The 15,132-nt window shown below is 37.0% G+C and overlaps 1 protein-coding gene across 1 annotated transcript in view; it reads left to right on the forward strand.

The window, feature by feature from the left end:
- Positions 1-15,132, forward strand: part of LOC124039071 (calpain-2 catalytic subunit-like) — a 64,450-nt gene that overhangs the window by 38,906 nt on the left and 10,412 nt on the right. The window contains exons 12-16 of the mRNA XM_046354952.1: positions 2,881-3,104; positions 3,318-3,354; positions 6,528-6,593; positions 6,874-6,931; positions 9,601-9,665. Coding sequence (XP_046210908.1) covers positions 2,881-3,104; positions 3,318-3,354; positions 6,528-6,593; positions 6,874-6,931; positions 9,601-9,665 — 450 coding nt within the window. The remainder of the gene's footprint in view (positions 1-2,880; positions 3,105-3,317; positions 3,355-6,527; positions 6,594-6,873; positions 6,932-9,600; positions 9,666-15,132) is intronic.

The raw sequence follows: 15,132 nt of genomic DNA on the forward strand, positions 1-15,132 counted from the left end.
AACTATATACAAATATACTCTCCCAGTATATCTACAACTATATACAAATATACTCTCCTAGTATACCTACAACTATATACAATATATACAAATATACTCTCCCAGTATATCTACAACTATATCTACAACTATATACAAATATACTCTCTCCCAGTATATCTACAACTATATACAAATATACTCTCCTAGTATATCTACAACTATATACAATATATACAAATATACTCTCCCAGTACATCTACAACTATATACAAATATACTCTCTCCCAGTATATCTACAACTATATACAAATATACTCTCTCCCAGTATATCTACAACTATATACAAATATACTCTCCTAGTATACCTACAACTATATACAATATATACAAATATACTCTCCCAGTATATCTACAACTATATACAAATATACTCTCCTAGTATATCTACAACTATATACGATATATACAAATATACTCTCCCAGTATATCTACAACTATATACAAATATACTCTCCTAGTATACCTACAACTATATACAATATATACAAATATACTCTCCCAGTATATCTACAACTATATACAAATATACTCTCCTAGTATACCTACAACTATATACAATATATACAAATATACTCTCTCCTAGTATATCTACAACTATATACAAATATACTCTCTCCCAGTATATCTACAACTATATACAAATATACTCTCCCAGTAGATCTACAACTATATACAAATATACTCTCCTAGTATACCTACAACTATATACAATATATACAAATATACTCTCCCAGTATATCTACAACTATATACAAATATACTCTCTCCCAGTATATCTACAACTATATACAAATATACTCTCTCCCAGTATATCTACATCCAAATATACTCTCCCAGTATATCTACAACTATATACAAATATACTCTCCCAGTATATCTACAACTATATACAAATATACTCTCCCAGTATATCTACAACTATATACAAATATACTCTCCCAGTATATCTACAACTATATACAATATATACAAATATACTCTCCCAGTACATCTACAACTATATACAAATATACTCTCTCCCAGTATATCTACAACTATATACAAATATACTCTCTCCCAGTATATCTACAACTATATACAAATATACTCTCCTAGTATACCTACAACTATATACAATATATACAAATATACTCTCCCAGTATATCTACAACTATATACAAATATACTCTCTCCCAGTATATCTACAACTATATACAAATATACTCTCCTAGTATATCTACAACTATATACAAATATACTCTCTCCCAGTATATCTACATCTATATACAAATATACTCTCTCCCAGTATATCTACATCCAAATATACTCTCCCAGTATATCTACAACTATATACAAATATACTCTCTCCTAGTATATCTACAACTATATACAAATATACTCTCTCCCAGTATATCTACATCCAAATATACTCTCCCAGTATATCTACAACTATATACAAATATACTCTCTCCCAGTATATCTACATCTATATACAAATATACTCTCCCAGTATATCTACAACTATATCTACAACTATATACAAATATACTCTCTCCCAGTATATCTACAACTATATACAAATATACTCTCCTAGTATATCTACAACTATATACAAATATACTCTCCCAGTATATCTACAACTATATACAAATATACTCTCCTAGTATACCTACAACTATATACAATATATACAAATATACTCTCCCAGTATATCTACAACTATATCTACAACTATATACAAATATACTCTCTCCCAGTATATCTACAACTATATACAAATATACTCTCCTAGTATATCTACAACTATATACATTATATACAAATATACTCTCCCAGTACATCTACAACTATATACAAATATACTCTCTCCCAGTATATCTACAACTATATACAAATATACTCTCTCCCAGTATATCTACAACTATATACAAATATACTCTCCTAGTATACCTACAACTATATACAATATATACAAATATACTCTCCCAGTATATCTACAACTATATACAAATATACTCTCTCCCAGTATATCTACAACTATATACAAATATACTCTCCTAGTATACCTACAACTATATACAATATATACAAATATACTCTCCCAGTATATCTACAACTATATACAAATATACTCTCCCCAGTATATCTACAACTATATACAAATATACTCTCTCCCAGTATATCTACATCTATATACAAATATACTCTCTCCTAGTATATCTACAACTATATACAAATATACTCTCCCAGTATATCTACAACTATATACAAATATACTCTCTCCCAGTATATCTACATCCAAATATACTCTCCCAGTATATCTACAACTATATACAAATATACTCTCTCCCAGTATATCTACATCTATATACAAATATACTCTCCCAGTATATCTACAACTATATCTACAACTATATACAAATATACTCTCTCCCAGTATATCTACAACTATATACAAATATACTCTCTCCCAGTATATCTACAACTATATACAAATATACTCTCTCCCAGTATATCTACATCCAAATATACTCTCCCAGTATATCTACAACTATATACAAATATACTCTCTCCCAGTATATCTACATACAAATATACAAATATACTCTCTCCCAGTATATCTACATACAAATATACAAATATACTCTCTCCCAGTATATCTACAACTATATACAAATATACTCTCCCAGTATATCTACAACTGTATCCAAATATTGTTTTGTGTAGTTGTTGATTTAGTTTTCTGTCTGTTTGATGCATTGAGTAAGAACAGTAACAAATGTTATCGTTTGTTATCTATGTGTTTCTGATTGTGTTTCTGATTTCATCTGCTTGTGTCTCCTTGCTCTCTAATCCCAGGTGCCAGAACAGTTCCACGGCCAGCGGGAGGTCCACCTGGATAAGAACTACTTCCTGTCTCACGCCCAGACGGCCCGTTCGGAGACCTTCATCAACCTGAGAGAGGTCAGCACCCGCTTCAAACTGCCCCCAGGAGAGTATCTCATAGTCCCCTCTACCTTCGAGGCCAACCTGAACGGGGACTTCTGCCTACGAGTGTTCTCCGAGAAACAGGCCGAGACACTGTAAGCATCTCTCTCTGTGTGTGTGTGTGTGTGTGTGTGTGTGTGTGTGTGTGTGTGTGTGTGTGTGTGTGTGTGTGTGTGTGTGTGTGTGTGTGTGTGTGTGTGTGTGTGTGTGTGTGTGTGTGTGTGTGTGGAGATACTCTAGGTTTGAAAATATCAGGGCTGGTCAAAGATAAATGTGTTTATTTTTGTAATTATTTTTATTTTTGTCAGGCCCTGTGACGACCCTGTTAAGGCAGAACTAGAGGATGTAAGAAACAATTCTACACTACATTACTCTACACTACACTACATTACTCTACACTACTCTACTCTACACTACTCTACACTACATGACTCTACTCTACACTACTCTACACCACACCACACTATACTCCGCACTATACTCTGCACTATACTCTGCACTATGCTCTACACTACTCTGCACTACGCTCTACTACTCTACACTATACTCTACACTACTCTACTCCACACTACACTACACTATACTCTACACTACACTACTCTACACTACGCTACACTATACGCTACACTATACGCTACACTATACTCTACACTATACACTGCACTACTCTACACTACTCTCTACTACTCTACACCACACTACACTCTACACTATACTCTACACTACTCTCTACTACTCTACACCACACTCTACACTATACTCTACACTACTCTCTACTACTCTACTCCACACTATACTCTACACTACTCTCTACTACTCCACGCCACACTACACTACACTCTACACTATACTCTACACTATACTCTGCACTATACTCTACACTACTCTACACTACTCTACACTACTCTACACTACACTACTCTACACTATACTCTACACTACTCTACACTACTCTACACTACTCCACTACTCTACTCTGCACTACACTACTCTTCTCTACTCTACACTACACTACTCTACATTACTCTACTCTACATTACTCTACTCTACATTACTCTACTCTACACTACTCTACACTACTCTACACTACTCTACACTATACTCTGCACTACTCTACACTACTCTACACTACTCTACACTACTCTACATTACTCTACACTACTCTACTCTACACTACTCTACACTACTCTACTCTACACAACTCTACACAACTCTACACTACTCTACTCCACACTACACTATACTCTACACTACACTACTCTACTCTGCACTACTCTACACCATACTCTACACTATACTCTACACTATATTCTACACTATACTCTGCACTATACTCTACACTACACTACTCTACACTACTCTACTCTACACTACTCTACATTACTCCACTCTACACTACACTACTCTACATTACTCTACTCTGCACTACTCTACTCTACTCTACACTACTCTACACTACACTACTCTACTCTGCACTACTCTACTCTACACTACTCTACTCTACATTACACTACTCTACACTACTCTACAATACACTACTCTACACTACTCTACACTACACTACTCTACAATACACTACTCTACTCTACACTACACTACACTACTCTACAATACACTACTCTACTCTACACTACACTACTCTACACTACTCTACACTACTCTACAATACACTACTCTACACTACTCTACACTACACTACACCACTCTACACTACTCTACACTACTCTACTCTACTCTACACTACTCTACAATACTCTACTCTACAATACTCAATACTCTACACTACACTACTCTACACTACTCTAATCTACACTACACTACTCTACACTACACTACACTACACTACACTACACTACACTACACTACACTACACTACACTACTCTACTCTACTCTACTCTACACTAATCTACACTACTCTAATCTACACTACACTACTCTACACTACACTACTCTACACTACTCTACACTACTCTACTCTAATCTACACTACTCTACTCTAAACTACTCTACAATATACTCTGCACTATACTCTGCACTATACTCTGCACTATACTCTGCACTATACTCTACACTATACTCTACACTACACTACTCTACACTACTCTCTACTACTCTACACCACACTACACTATACTCTGCACTATACTCTACACTACACTACTCTACACTACTCTCTACATTACTCCACACTACACTATACTCTGCACTATACTCTACACTACACTACTCTACACTACTCTACATTACTCTACTCTACACTACAATACTCTACACTACTCTACATTACTCTACTCTGCACTACTCTACTCTACTCTACACTACTCTACTCTACACTACTCTACATTACTCCACTCTACACTACACTACTCTACATTACTCTACTCTACACTACTCTACATTACTCTACTCTGCACTACTCTACACTACACTACTCTACACTGCACTACTCTACTCTGCACTACTCTACTCTACTCTACATTACACTACTCTACACTACACTACTCTACAATACACTACTCTACACTACTCTACACTACTCTACTCTACACTACTCTACACTACTCTACACTACACTACTCTACACTACACTACTCTACAATACACTACTCTACTCTACACTACTCTACAATACACTACTCTACACTACACTACACCACTCTACACTACTCTACTCTACGCTACTCTACTCTACTCTACAATACTCTACACTACTCTACACTACAATACTCTACTCTACACTACACTACTCTACTCTACACTACTCTACACTACAATACTCTACTCTACTCTACAATACTCTACACTACACTACTCTACACTACTCTAATCTACACTACACTACTCTACACTACTCTACTCTACACTACTCTACACTACTCTAATCTACACTACACTACTCTACACTACTCTACTCTACACTACTCTACTCTACACTACTCTACTCTACACTACTCTACACTACTCTACACTACTCTACTCTACACTACTCTACACTACTCTAATCTACACTACACTACTCTACACTACTCTACTCTACACTACTCTACTCTACACTACTCTACTCTACACTACTCTACTCTACTCTACACTACTCTACACTACTCTACTCTACACTACTCTACTCTAATCTACACTACTCTAATCTACACTACTACTCTACACTCTCTACACACTACTCTACTCTAATCTACACTACTCTACACTACTCTACTCTACTCTACTCTACACTACTCTACACTTTTTTAAATTTATTTTTTATTTCACCTTTATTTAACCAGGTAGGCTAGTTAAGAACAGGTTCTCATTTGCAACTGCGACCTGCAACACTACTCTACACTACACTACTCTACACTACTCTACAATACACTACACCACACTACACTACACTACATTACTCTACACTAGTCTACTCTACGCTACACTACACTACACTACTCTACTCTACTCTACTCTACACTACACTACTCTACACTTCTCTCACTTTCCAATGTGACTCATCGTGGCGGTATCTCTGTAGGATACAGTACCCGAGGGGGAGGTTGATGCTGGCTTCAGAGGCCTGTTCACTAAGCTAGCTGGAGATGTAAGTATTATTACCGACCATTGCTATCACAAACTGGTTACCAATGTAATTAGAGCAGTAGAAATAAATGTTTAGTCATACCCGTGGTATACAGTCTGATATACCACGGCTTTCAGCCAATCAGAATTCAGGGCTTGAACCACCCAGTTTATAATAGACCATTTTGTGTGTATATATATAAAATATATAATATGACACTGCCAAAAATATGTATAATAAGTTATTGACTGGGAAAATGTACCTTTTCATAGTTTAAATACTTTTCTCTCTATGTAAATAGGATATGGAGATTTCAGCATCTGAGCTCAGGAGTATTTTCAACAAAATCGTTGCTAAGCGTGAGTCAAGTGCTTTCTACTCTCTTTCCAGTCATGATGTGTTTGTACTGTGCACACTGAATACTACAATGAACTAAAATATATAAACGCAACATGTAAAGTGTTGGTCCCATGTTTCATCCTAGAAATGTTCTGTACGCACAAAAAGCTGATTTCTCTCAAATGTTGTGCAGATTTATTTACATCTCTGTTAGTGAGCGTTTCTCCTTTTCCTGGATAACCGTCTCAGGGAAGCTCGTCTGCTCGTCGTCCTCGCTAGGGTCTACAGTTCGTTGTCCTCACCAGGGTCTACAGCTCGTTGTCCTCACCAGGGTCTTTACCCTGACCGCAGTTCGGCGTCGTAATCAACTGCAACGCTGCAAAGGTGTGCTCTTCACGGATTAATCCCGGTTTCACCTGTACCTGGTGGGGGGTGGGGGGGTTATGGTATGGTGTTTACTGATGTCAACGTTGTGAACAGAGGGCCCCATGGTGGGGGGGGTTGTGAACAGAGGGCCCCATGGTGGGGGGTGTTTACTGAACAGAGGGCCCCATGGTGGGGGGGTTATGGTATGGTGTTTACTGATGTCAACGTTGTGAACAGAGGGCCCCATGGTGGGGGGGTTATGGTATGGTGTTTACTGATGTCAACGTTGTGAAGAGGGCCCCATGGTGGGGGGGTTATGGTATGGTGTTTACTGATGTCAACGTTGTGAACAGAGCCCCATGGTGGGGGGGTTATGGTATGGGCAGGCGTAAGCTACGGACAACGAACAAGGTTGCAATTTATCAATAGCAATTTGAATGCACAAAGATACCGTGACGTGACCCTGAGGCCCATTGTCGTGCCATTCATCCTCCTCCATCACCTCATGTTTCAGCATGATAACACACAGCTCCAAGTCGCAAGGATCTGTACACAATTCCTGGAAGCTGAAAATGTCCCAGTTCTTCCATGGCCTACATACTCACCAAACATGTCACTAATTGAGCATGTTTGGGATGCTCTGGATCGACGTGTACGACTGCGTGTTCCAGTTCCCGCCCATTTCCAGAAACTTCACACAGCCATTGAAGAGGAACGGGACAACATTCCACAATCAACAGTCTGATCAACTCTATGCGAAGGAGATGTGTTGCACTGCATGAGGCAAATGGTCACACCAGATACTGACTGGTTTTCTGATCCACACCAGATACTGACTGGTTTTCTGATCCACACCAGATACTGACTGGTTTTCTGATCCACGCCAGATACTGACTGGTTTTCTGATCCACACCAGATACTGACTGGTTTTCTGATCCACACCAGATACTGACTGGTTCTCTGATCCACACCAGATACTGACTGGTTTTCTGATCCACACCAGATACTGACTGGTTTTCTGATCCACACCAGATACTGACTGGTTTTCTGATCCACACCAGATACTGACTGGTTTTCTTTTTATTTAAGGTATCAGTGACCAACAGATGTATATCTGTATTCCCAGTCACGATATTCATAGATTAGGGCCGAATTAATTTATCTCAGTTGACTGATTTCCTTACATGAACAGTCATTTAGTAAAAGGTTTTTGAAATTGTTGCGTTGATATTTTTGTTCATTGTATAGAGAGCACATGTTTAATGTACCCCAAGCGACTTCCATTTACATTTAAGTCATTTAGCAGACGCTCTTATCCAGAGCGACTTACAAATTGGTGCATTCACCTTATGACATCCAGTGGAACAGTCACTTTACAATAGTGCATCTAAATCTTAAAGGGGGGGTGAGAGGGATTACTTATCCTATCCTAGGTATTCCTTAAAGAGGTGGGGTTTCAGGTGTCCCCATGGTGGGGGGGGGGTTACAGACTTACAGCTGTATTCGCAGCAAAAGGTGGCGCTACAAAGTATTAACTTAAGGGGGCTGAATAATTTTGCACGCCCAATTTTTTCAGTTTTTGATTTGTTAAAAAAGTTATTGAAATATCCAATAAATGTCGTTCCACTTCATGATTGTGTCCCACTTGTTGTTGATTCTTCACAAAAAAAATACAGTTTTATATCTTTATGTTTGAAGCCTGAAATGTGGCAAAAGGTCGCAAAGTTCAAGGTGGCCGAATACTTTCGCAAGGCACTGTAACTCTGTCCCTACTCTGTCCCTACTGTCTTACTCTGTCCCTACTGTCTTACTCTGTCCCTACTGTCTTACTCTGTCCCTACTGTCTTACTCTGTCCCTACTCTGTCCCTACTGTCTTACTCTGTCCCTACTGTCCCTACTCTGTCCCTACTGTCTTACTCTGTCTTACTCTGTCCCTACTGTCTTATTCTGTCTTACTCTGTCTTACTCTGTCCCTACTGTCTTACTCTGTCCCTACTGTCTTACTCTGTCCCTACTGTCTTACTCTGTCCTACTCTGTCCCTACTCTGTCCCTACTCTGTCCCTACTGTCTTACTCTGTCTTACTCTGTCCCTACTGTCTTACTCTGTCCTTACTGTCTTACTCTGTCCCTACTCTCTTACTCTGTCCCTACTCTGTCCCTACTGTCTTACTCTGTCCCTACTGTCTTACTCTGTCCCTACTGTCTTACTCTGTCCCTACTGTCTTACTCTGTCCTTATCCCTACTGTCTTACTCTGTCCTTATTCTGTCGTAACTCTGTCTTACTCTGTCTTACTCTGTCCCTACTCTGTGTCCTCTACAGGAACGGACATAAAGACCGACGGCTTCAGCCTGGACACAGCCAGAATCATGGTCAACCTCATGGACGTATCCTTTACATGCCTTTACTGTTCCCTTACACACCCACTATTACATACTGTTACTGTTGTTACATACTGTTACTGTTGTTACATACTGTTACTGTTGGTACATACTGTTACTGTTGGTACATACTGTTACTGTTGTTACATACTGTTACTGTTGGTACATACTGTTGGTACATACTGTTGTTACATACTGTTACTGTTGTTACATACTGTTACTGTTGGTACATACTGTTGGTACATACTGTTGTTACATACTGTTGTTACATACTGTTGGTACATACTGTTGTTACATACTGTTGTTACATACTGTTGGTACATACTGTTACTGTTGGTACATACTGTTGTTACATACTGTTGTTACATACTGTTGTTACATACTGTTGTTACATACTGTTACTGTTGGTACATACTGTTACTGTTGTTACATACTGTTACTGTTGTTACATACTGTTGGTACATACTGTTACTGTTGTTACATACTGTTACTGTTGTTACATACTGTTACTGTTGTTACATACTGTTGGTACATACTGTTACTGTTGTTACATACTGTTACTGTTGTTACATACTGTTACTGTTGTTACATACTGTTACTGTTGTTACATACTGTTACTGTTGTTACATACTGTTACTGTTGTTACATACTGTTGGTACATACTGTTACTGTTGTTACATACTGTTACTGTTGTTACATACTGTTACTGTTGTTACATACTGTTACTGTTGTTACATACTGTTGGTACATACTGTTACTGTTGTTACATACTGTTACTGTTGGTACATACTGTTACTGTTGTTACATACTGTTACTGTTGTTACATACTGTTGGTACATACTGTTACTGTTGTTACATACTGTTACTGTTGTTACATACTGTTACTGTTGTTACATACTGTTGGTACATACTGTTACTGTTGTTACATACTGTTACTGTTGTTACATACTGTTACTGTTGTTACATACTGTTACTGTTGTTACATACTGTTGGTACATACTGTTACTGTTGTTACATACTGTTACTGTTGGTACATACTGTTACTGTTGTTACATACTGTTACTGTTGTTACATACTGTTGGTACATACTGTTACTGTTGGTACATACTGTTACTGTTGTTACATACTGTTGTTACATACTGTTACTGTTGGTACATACTGTTACTGTTGTTACATACTGTTACTGTTGTTACATACTGTTACTGTTGTTACATACTGTTGGTACATACTGTTACTGTTGGTACATACTGTTACTGTTGTTACATACTGTTGTTACATACTGTTACTGTTGGTACATACTGTTACTGTTGTTACATACTGTTACTGTTGTTACATACTGTTACTGTTGTTACATACTGTTACTGTTGTTACATACTGTTGGTACATACTGTTGGTACATACTGTTGGTACATACTGTTACTGTTGGTACATACTGTTACTGTTGGTACATACTGTTGTTACATACTGTTGTTACATACTGTTGTTACATACTGTTACTGTTGGTACATACTGTTACTGTTGGTACATACTGTTGGTACATACTGTTACTGTTGTTACATACTGTTGTTACATACTGTTGGTACATACTGTTACTGTTGGTACATACTGTTACTGTTGGTACATACTGTTGGTACATACTGTTACTGTTGGTACATACTGTTGGTACATACTGTTACTGTTGGTACATACTGTTGGTACATACTGTTACTGTTGGTACATACTGTTACTGTTGGTACATACTGTTACTGTTGGTACATACTGTTGGTACATACTGTTACTGTTGGTACATAATGTTGGTACATACTGTTACTGTTGGTACATAATGTTGGTACATACTGTTACTGTTGGTACATACTGTTGGTACATACTGTTACTGTTGGTACATACTGTTACTGTTGGTACATACTGTTACTGTTGGTACATACTGTTGGTACATACGGTTACTGTTGGTACATACTGTTGGTACATACTGTTACTGTTGGTACATACTGTTGGTACATACTGTTACTGTTGGTACATACTGTTGGTACATACTGTTGGTACATACTGTTACTGTTGGTACATACTGTTACTGTTGGTACATACTGTTACTGTTATTGCATACTGTTGAAAATAAGAATATGTTCTTAACTGACTTGCCTGGTTAAATAAAGGTAAAATAAAAATAAAATAAAAACTGTTGTTACATACTGTTGTTACATACTGTTGTTACATACTGTTGTTACATGCTGTCATTACATGCTGTTATTACATGCTGTTATTACATGCTGTCATTACATGTTGTCTTTACATCCTGTTATTACATGCTGTTATTACATGCTGTCATTACATGTTGTATGTAACAACAGCATGTAACAATATGTAATAACAGCATGTAACAACAGGATGTAATGACAACATGTAGTAACAGCATGTAGTAACAGCATGTAGTAACAGCATGTAATGACATGTAACAACAGCATGTAACAACAGCATGTAACAACAGCATGTAACAACAGCATGTAACAACAGCATGTAACAACAGCATGTAACAACAGCATGTAACAACAGCATGTAATAACAGCATGTAATAACATGTAACAACAGCATGTAATAACATGTAACAACAGCATGTAATAACATGTAACAACAGCATGTAATAACATGTAACAACAGCATGTAATAACATGTAACAACAGCATGTAATAACATGTAACAACAGCATGTAACAACAGCATGTAATAACATGTAACAACAGCATGTAACAACAGCATGTAACAACAGCATGTAACAACAGCATGTAACAACAGCATGTAACAACAGCATGTAACAACATGTAATAACATGTAAAGACAACATGTAATAACATGTAATAACAGCATGTAATGACAACATGTAATAACAGCATGTAACAACAGTATGTAACAACAGCATGTAATAACATGTAACAACAGCATGTAATAACATGTAACAACAGCATGTAATAACATGTAACAACAGCATGTAATAACATGTAACAACAGCATGTAACAACAGCATGTAACAACAGCATGTAACAACAGCATGTAACAACAGCATGTAACAACAGCATGTAACAACATGTAATAACATGTAAAGACAACATGTAATAACATGTAAAGACAACATGTAATAACATGTAATAACAGCATGTAATGACAACATGTAACAACAGCATGTAATAACATGTAATAACAGCATGTAACAACAGTATGTAACAACAGCATGTAACAACAGTATGTAACAACAGCATGTAATAACATGTAACAACAGCATGTAATAACATGTAATAACAGCATGTAATAACAGCATGTAACAACATGTAATAACAGCATGTAATAACATAATAACAGCATGTAATAACATGTAATAACATAATAACAGCATGTAAAGACAACATGTAATAACAGCATGTAATAATATGTTATTACATCCTGTTATTACATGTTATTACATGCTGTTATTACATGTTATTACATGCTGTTATTACATGCTGTTATTACATGCTGTTATTACATGTTATTACATGCTGTTATTACATGTTATTACATGCTGTTATTATGTTATTACATGCTGTTATTATGTTCTTACATGCGGTTATTACATGTTATTACATGTTATTACATGTTATTACATGCTGTTATTACATGTTATTACATGCTGTTATTACATGTTATTACATGCTGTTATTACATGCTGTTATTACATAATAATATAATAATAATAATAATATATGCCATTTAGCAGACGCTTTTATCCAAAGCGACTTACAGTCATGTGTGCATACATTCATCCTGTTATGGGGGTCCATGCTGTTGTTACCCACTACCCTGGCGTTACAAGCGCCATGCTCTACCAACTGAGCTACATGCTGTTATTATGTTATTACATGCGTTATTATGTTATTACATGCGGTTATTACATGTTATTACATGCTGTTATTACATGTTATTACATGCTGTTATTACATGTTATTACATGCTGTTATTACATGTTATTACATGCTGTTATTACATGTTATTACATGCTGTTATTATGTTATTACATGCTGTTATTACATGCTGTTATTACATGCGGTTATTACATGTTATTACATGCTGTTGTTACATACTGTTGTTACATGCTGTTGTTACATGTTGTCATTACATCCTGTTATTACATGCTGTTGTTACATACTGTTGTTACATGCTGTTGTTACATGCTGTTATTACATGCTGTTATTACATGCTGTTGTTACATGCTGTTGTTACATGCTGTTGTTACATGCTGTTGTTACATGCTGTTGTTACATGTTGTCATTACATCCTGTTATTACATGCTGTTAATATATGTTATTACATGCTGTTATTACATGCTGTCATTACATGTTGTCTTTACATCCTGTTATTACATGCTGTTATTATGTTATTACATGCTGTTATTATGTTATTACATGCTGTTATTATGTTATTACATGCTGTTATTACATGTTATTACATGCTGTTATTACATGTTATTACATGCTGTTATTACATGCTGTTATTACATGCTGTTATTACATGCTGTCATTACATGTTGTCTTTACATCCTGTTGTTACATGCTGTTGTTACATGCTGTTATTACATGTTGTCGTTACATGCTGTTACTACATGTTGTCATTACATCCTGTTATTACATGCTGTTATTACATCCTGTTATTACATGTTGTTACATGTTGTCATTACATCCTGTTATTACATGCTGTTATTACATCCTGTTATTACATGTTATTACATGCTGTTATTACATGTTACTACATGCTGTTATTACATGTTGTTACATGCTGTCATTACATGCTGTCGTTACATACTGTCGTTACATGCTGAGGCAAATTCCGGCGCCGACTGAGATGGCCGCCTCGCTTCGCGTTCCTAGGAAACTATGCAGTTTTTTTGTTTTTTTACGTGTTATTTCTTACATTAGTACCCCAGGTCATCTTAGGTTTCATTACATACAGTCGAGAAGAACTACTGAATATAAGATCAGCGTCAACTCACCATCAGTACGACCAAGAATATGTTTTCCGCGACGCGGATCCTGTGTTCTGCCTTACAAACAGGACAACGGAATGGATCGCATGCAGCGACCCAAGGAAACGACTCCGAAAAAGAGGGAAACGCGGCGGTGTTCTGGTCAGACTCCGAAAAAGGGCACATCGCGCACCACTTCCCAGCATTCTTCTTGCCAATGTCCAGTCTCTCGACAACAAGGTTGACGAAATCCGAGCAAGGGTGGCATTCCAGAGGGACATCAGAGACTGCAACGTTCTCTGCTTCACGGAAACATGGCTCACTGGGAAGACGCTATCCAGGGCGGTGCAGCCAACGGGTTTCTCCACGCATCGCGCCGACAGAAACAAACATCTCTCTGGTAAGAAGAGTGGTGGGGGCGTATGCCTCATGACTAACGGGACATGGTGTGATGAAGGAAACATACAGGAACTCAAATCCTTCTGTT

This window comes from Oncorhynchus gorbuscha, linkage group LG07, assembly GCF_021184085.1.
Source record: "Oncorhynchus gorbuscha isolate QuinsamMale2020 ecotype Even-year linkage group LG07, OgorEven_v1.0, whole genome shotgun sequence".
In the NCBI taxonomy this organism is placed as follows: domain Eukaryota; kingdom Metazoa; phylum Chordata; class Actinopteri; order Salmoniformes; family Salmonidae; genus Oncorhynchus; species Oncorhynchus gorbuscha.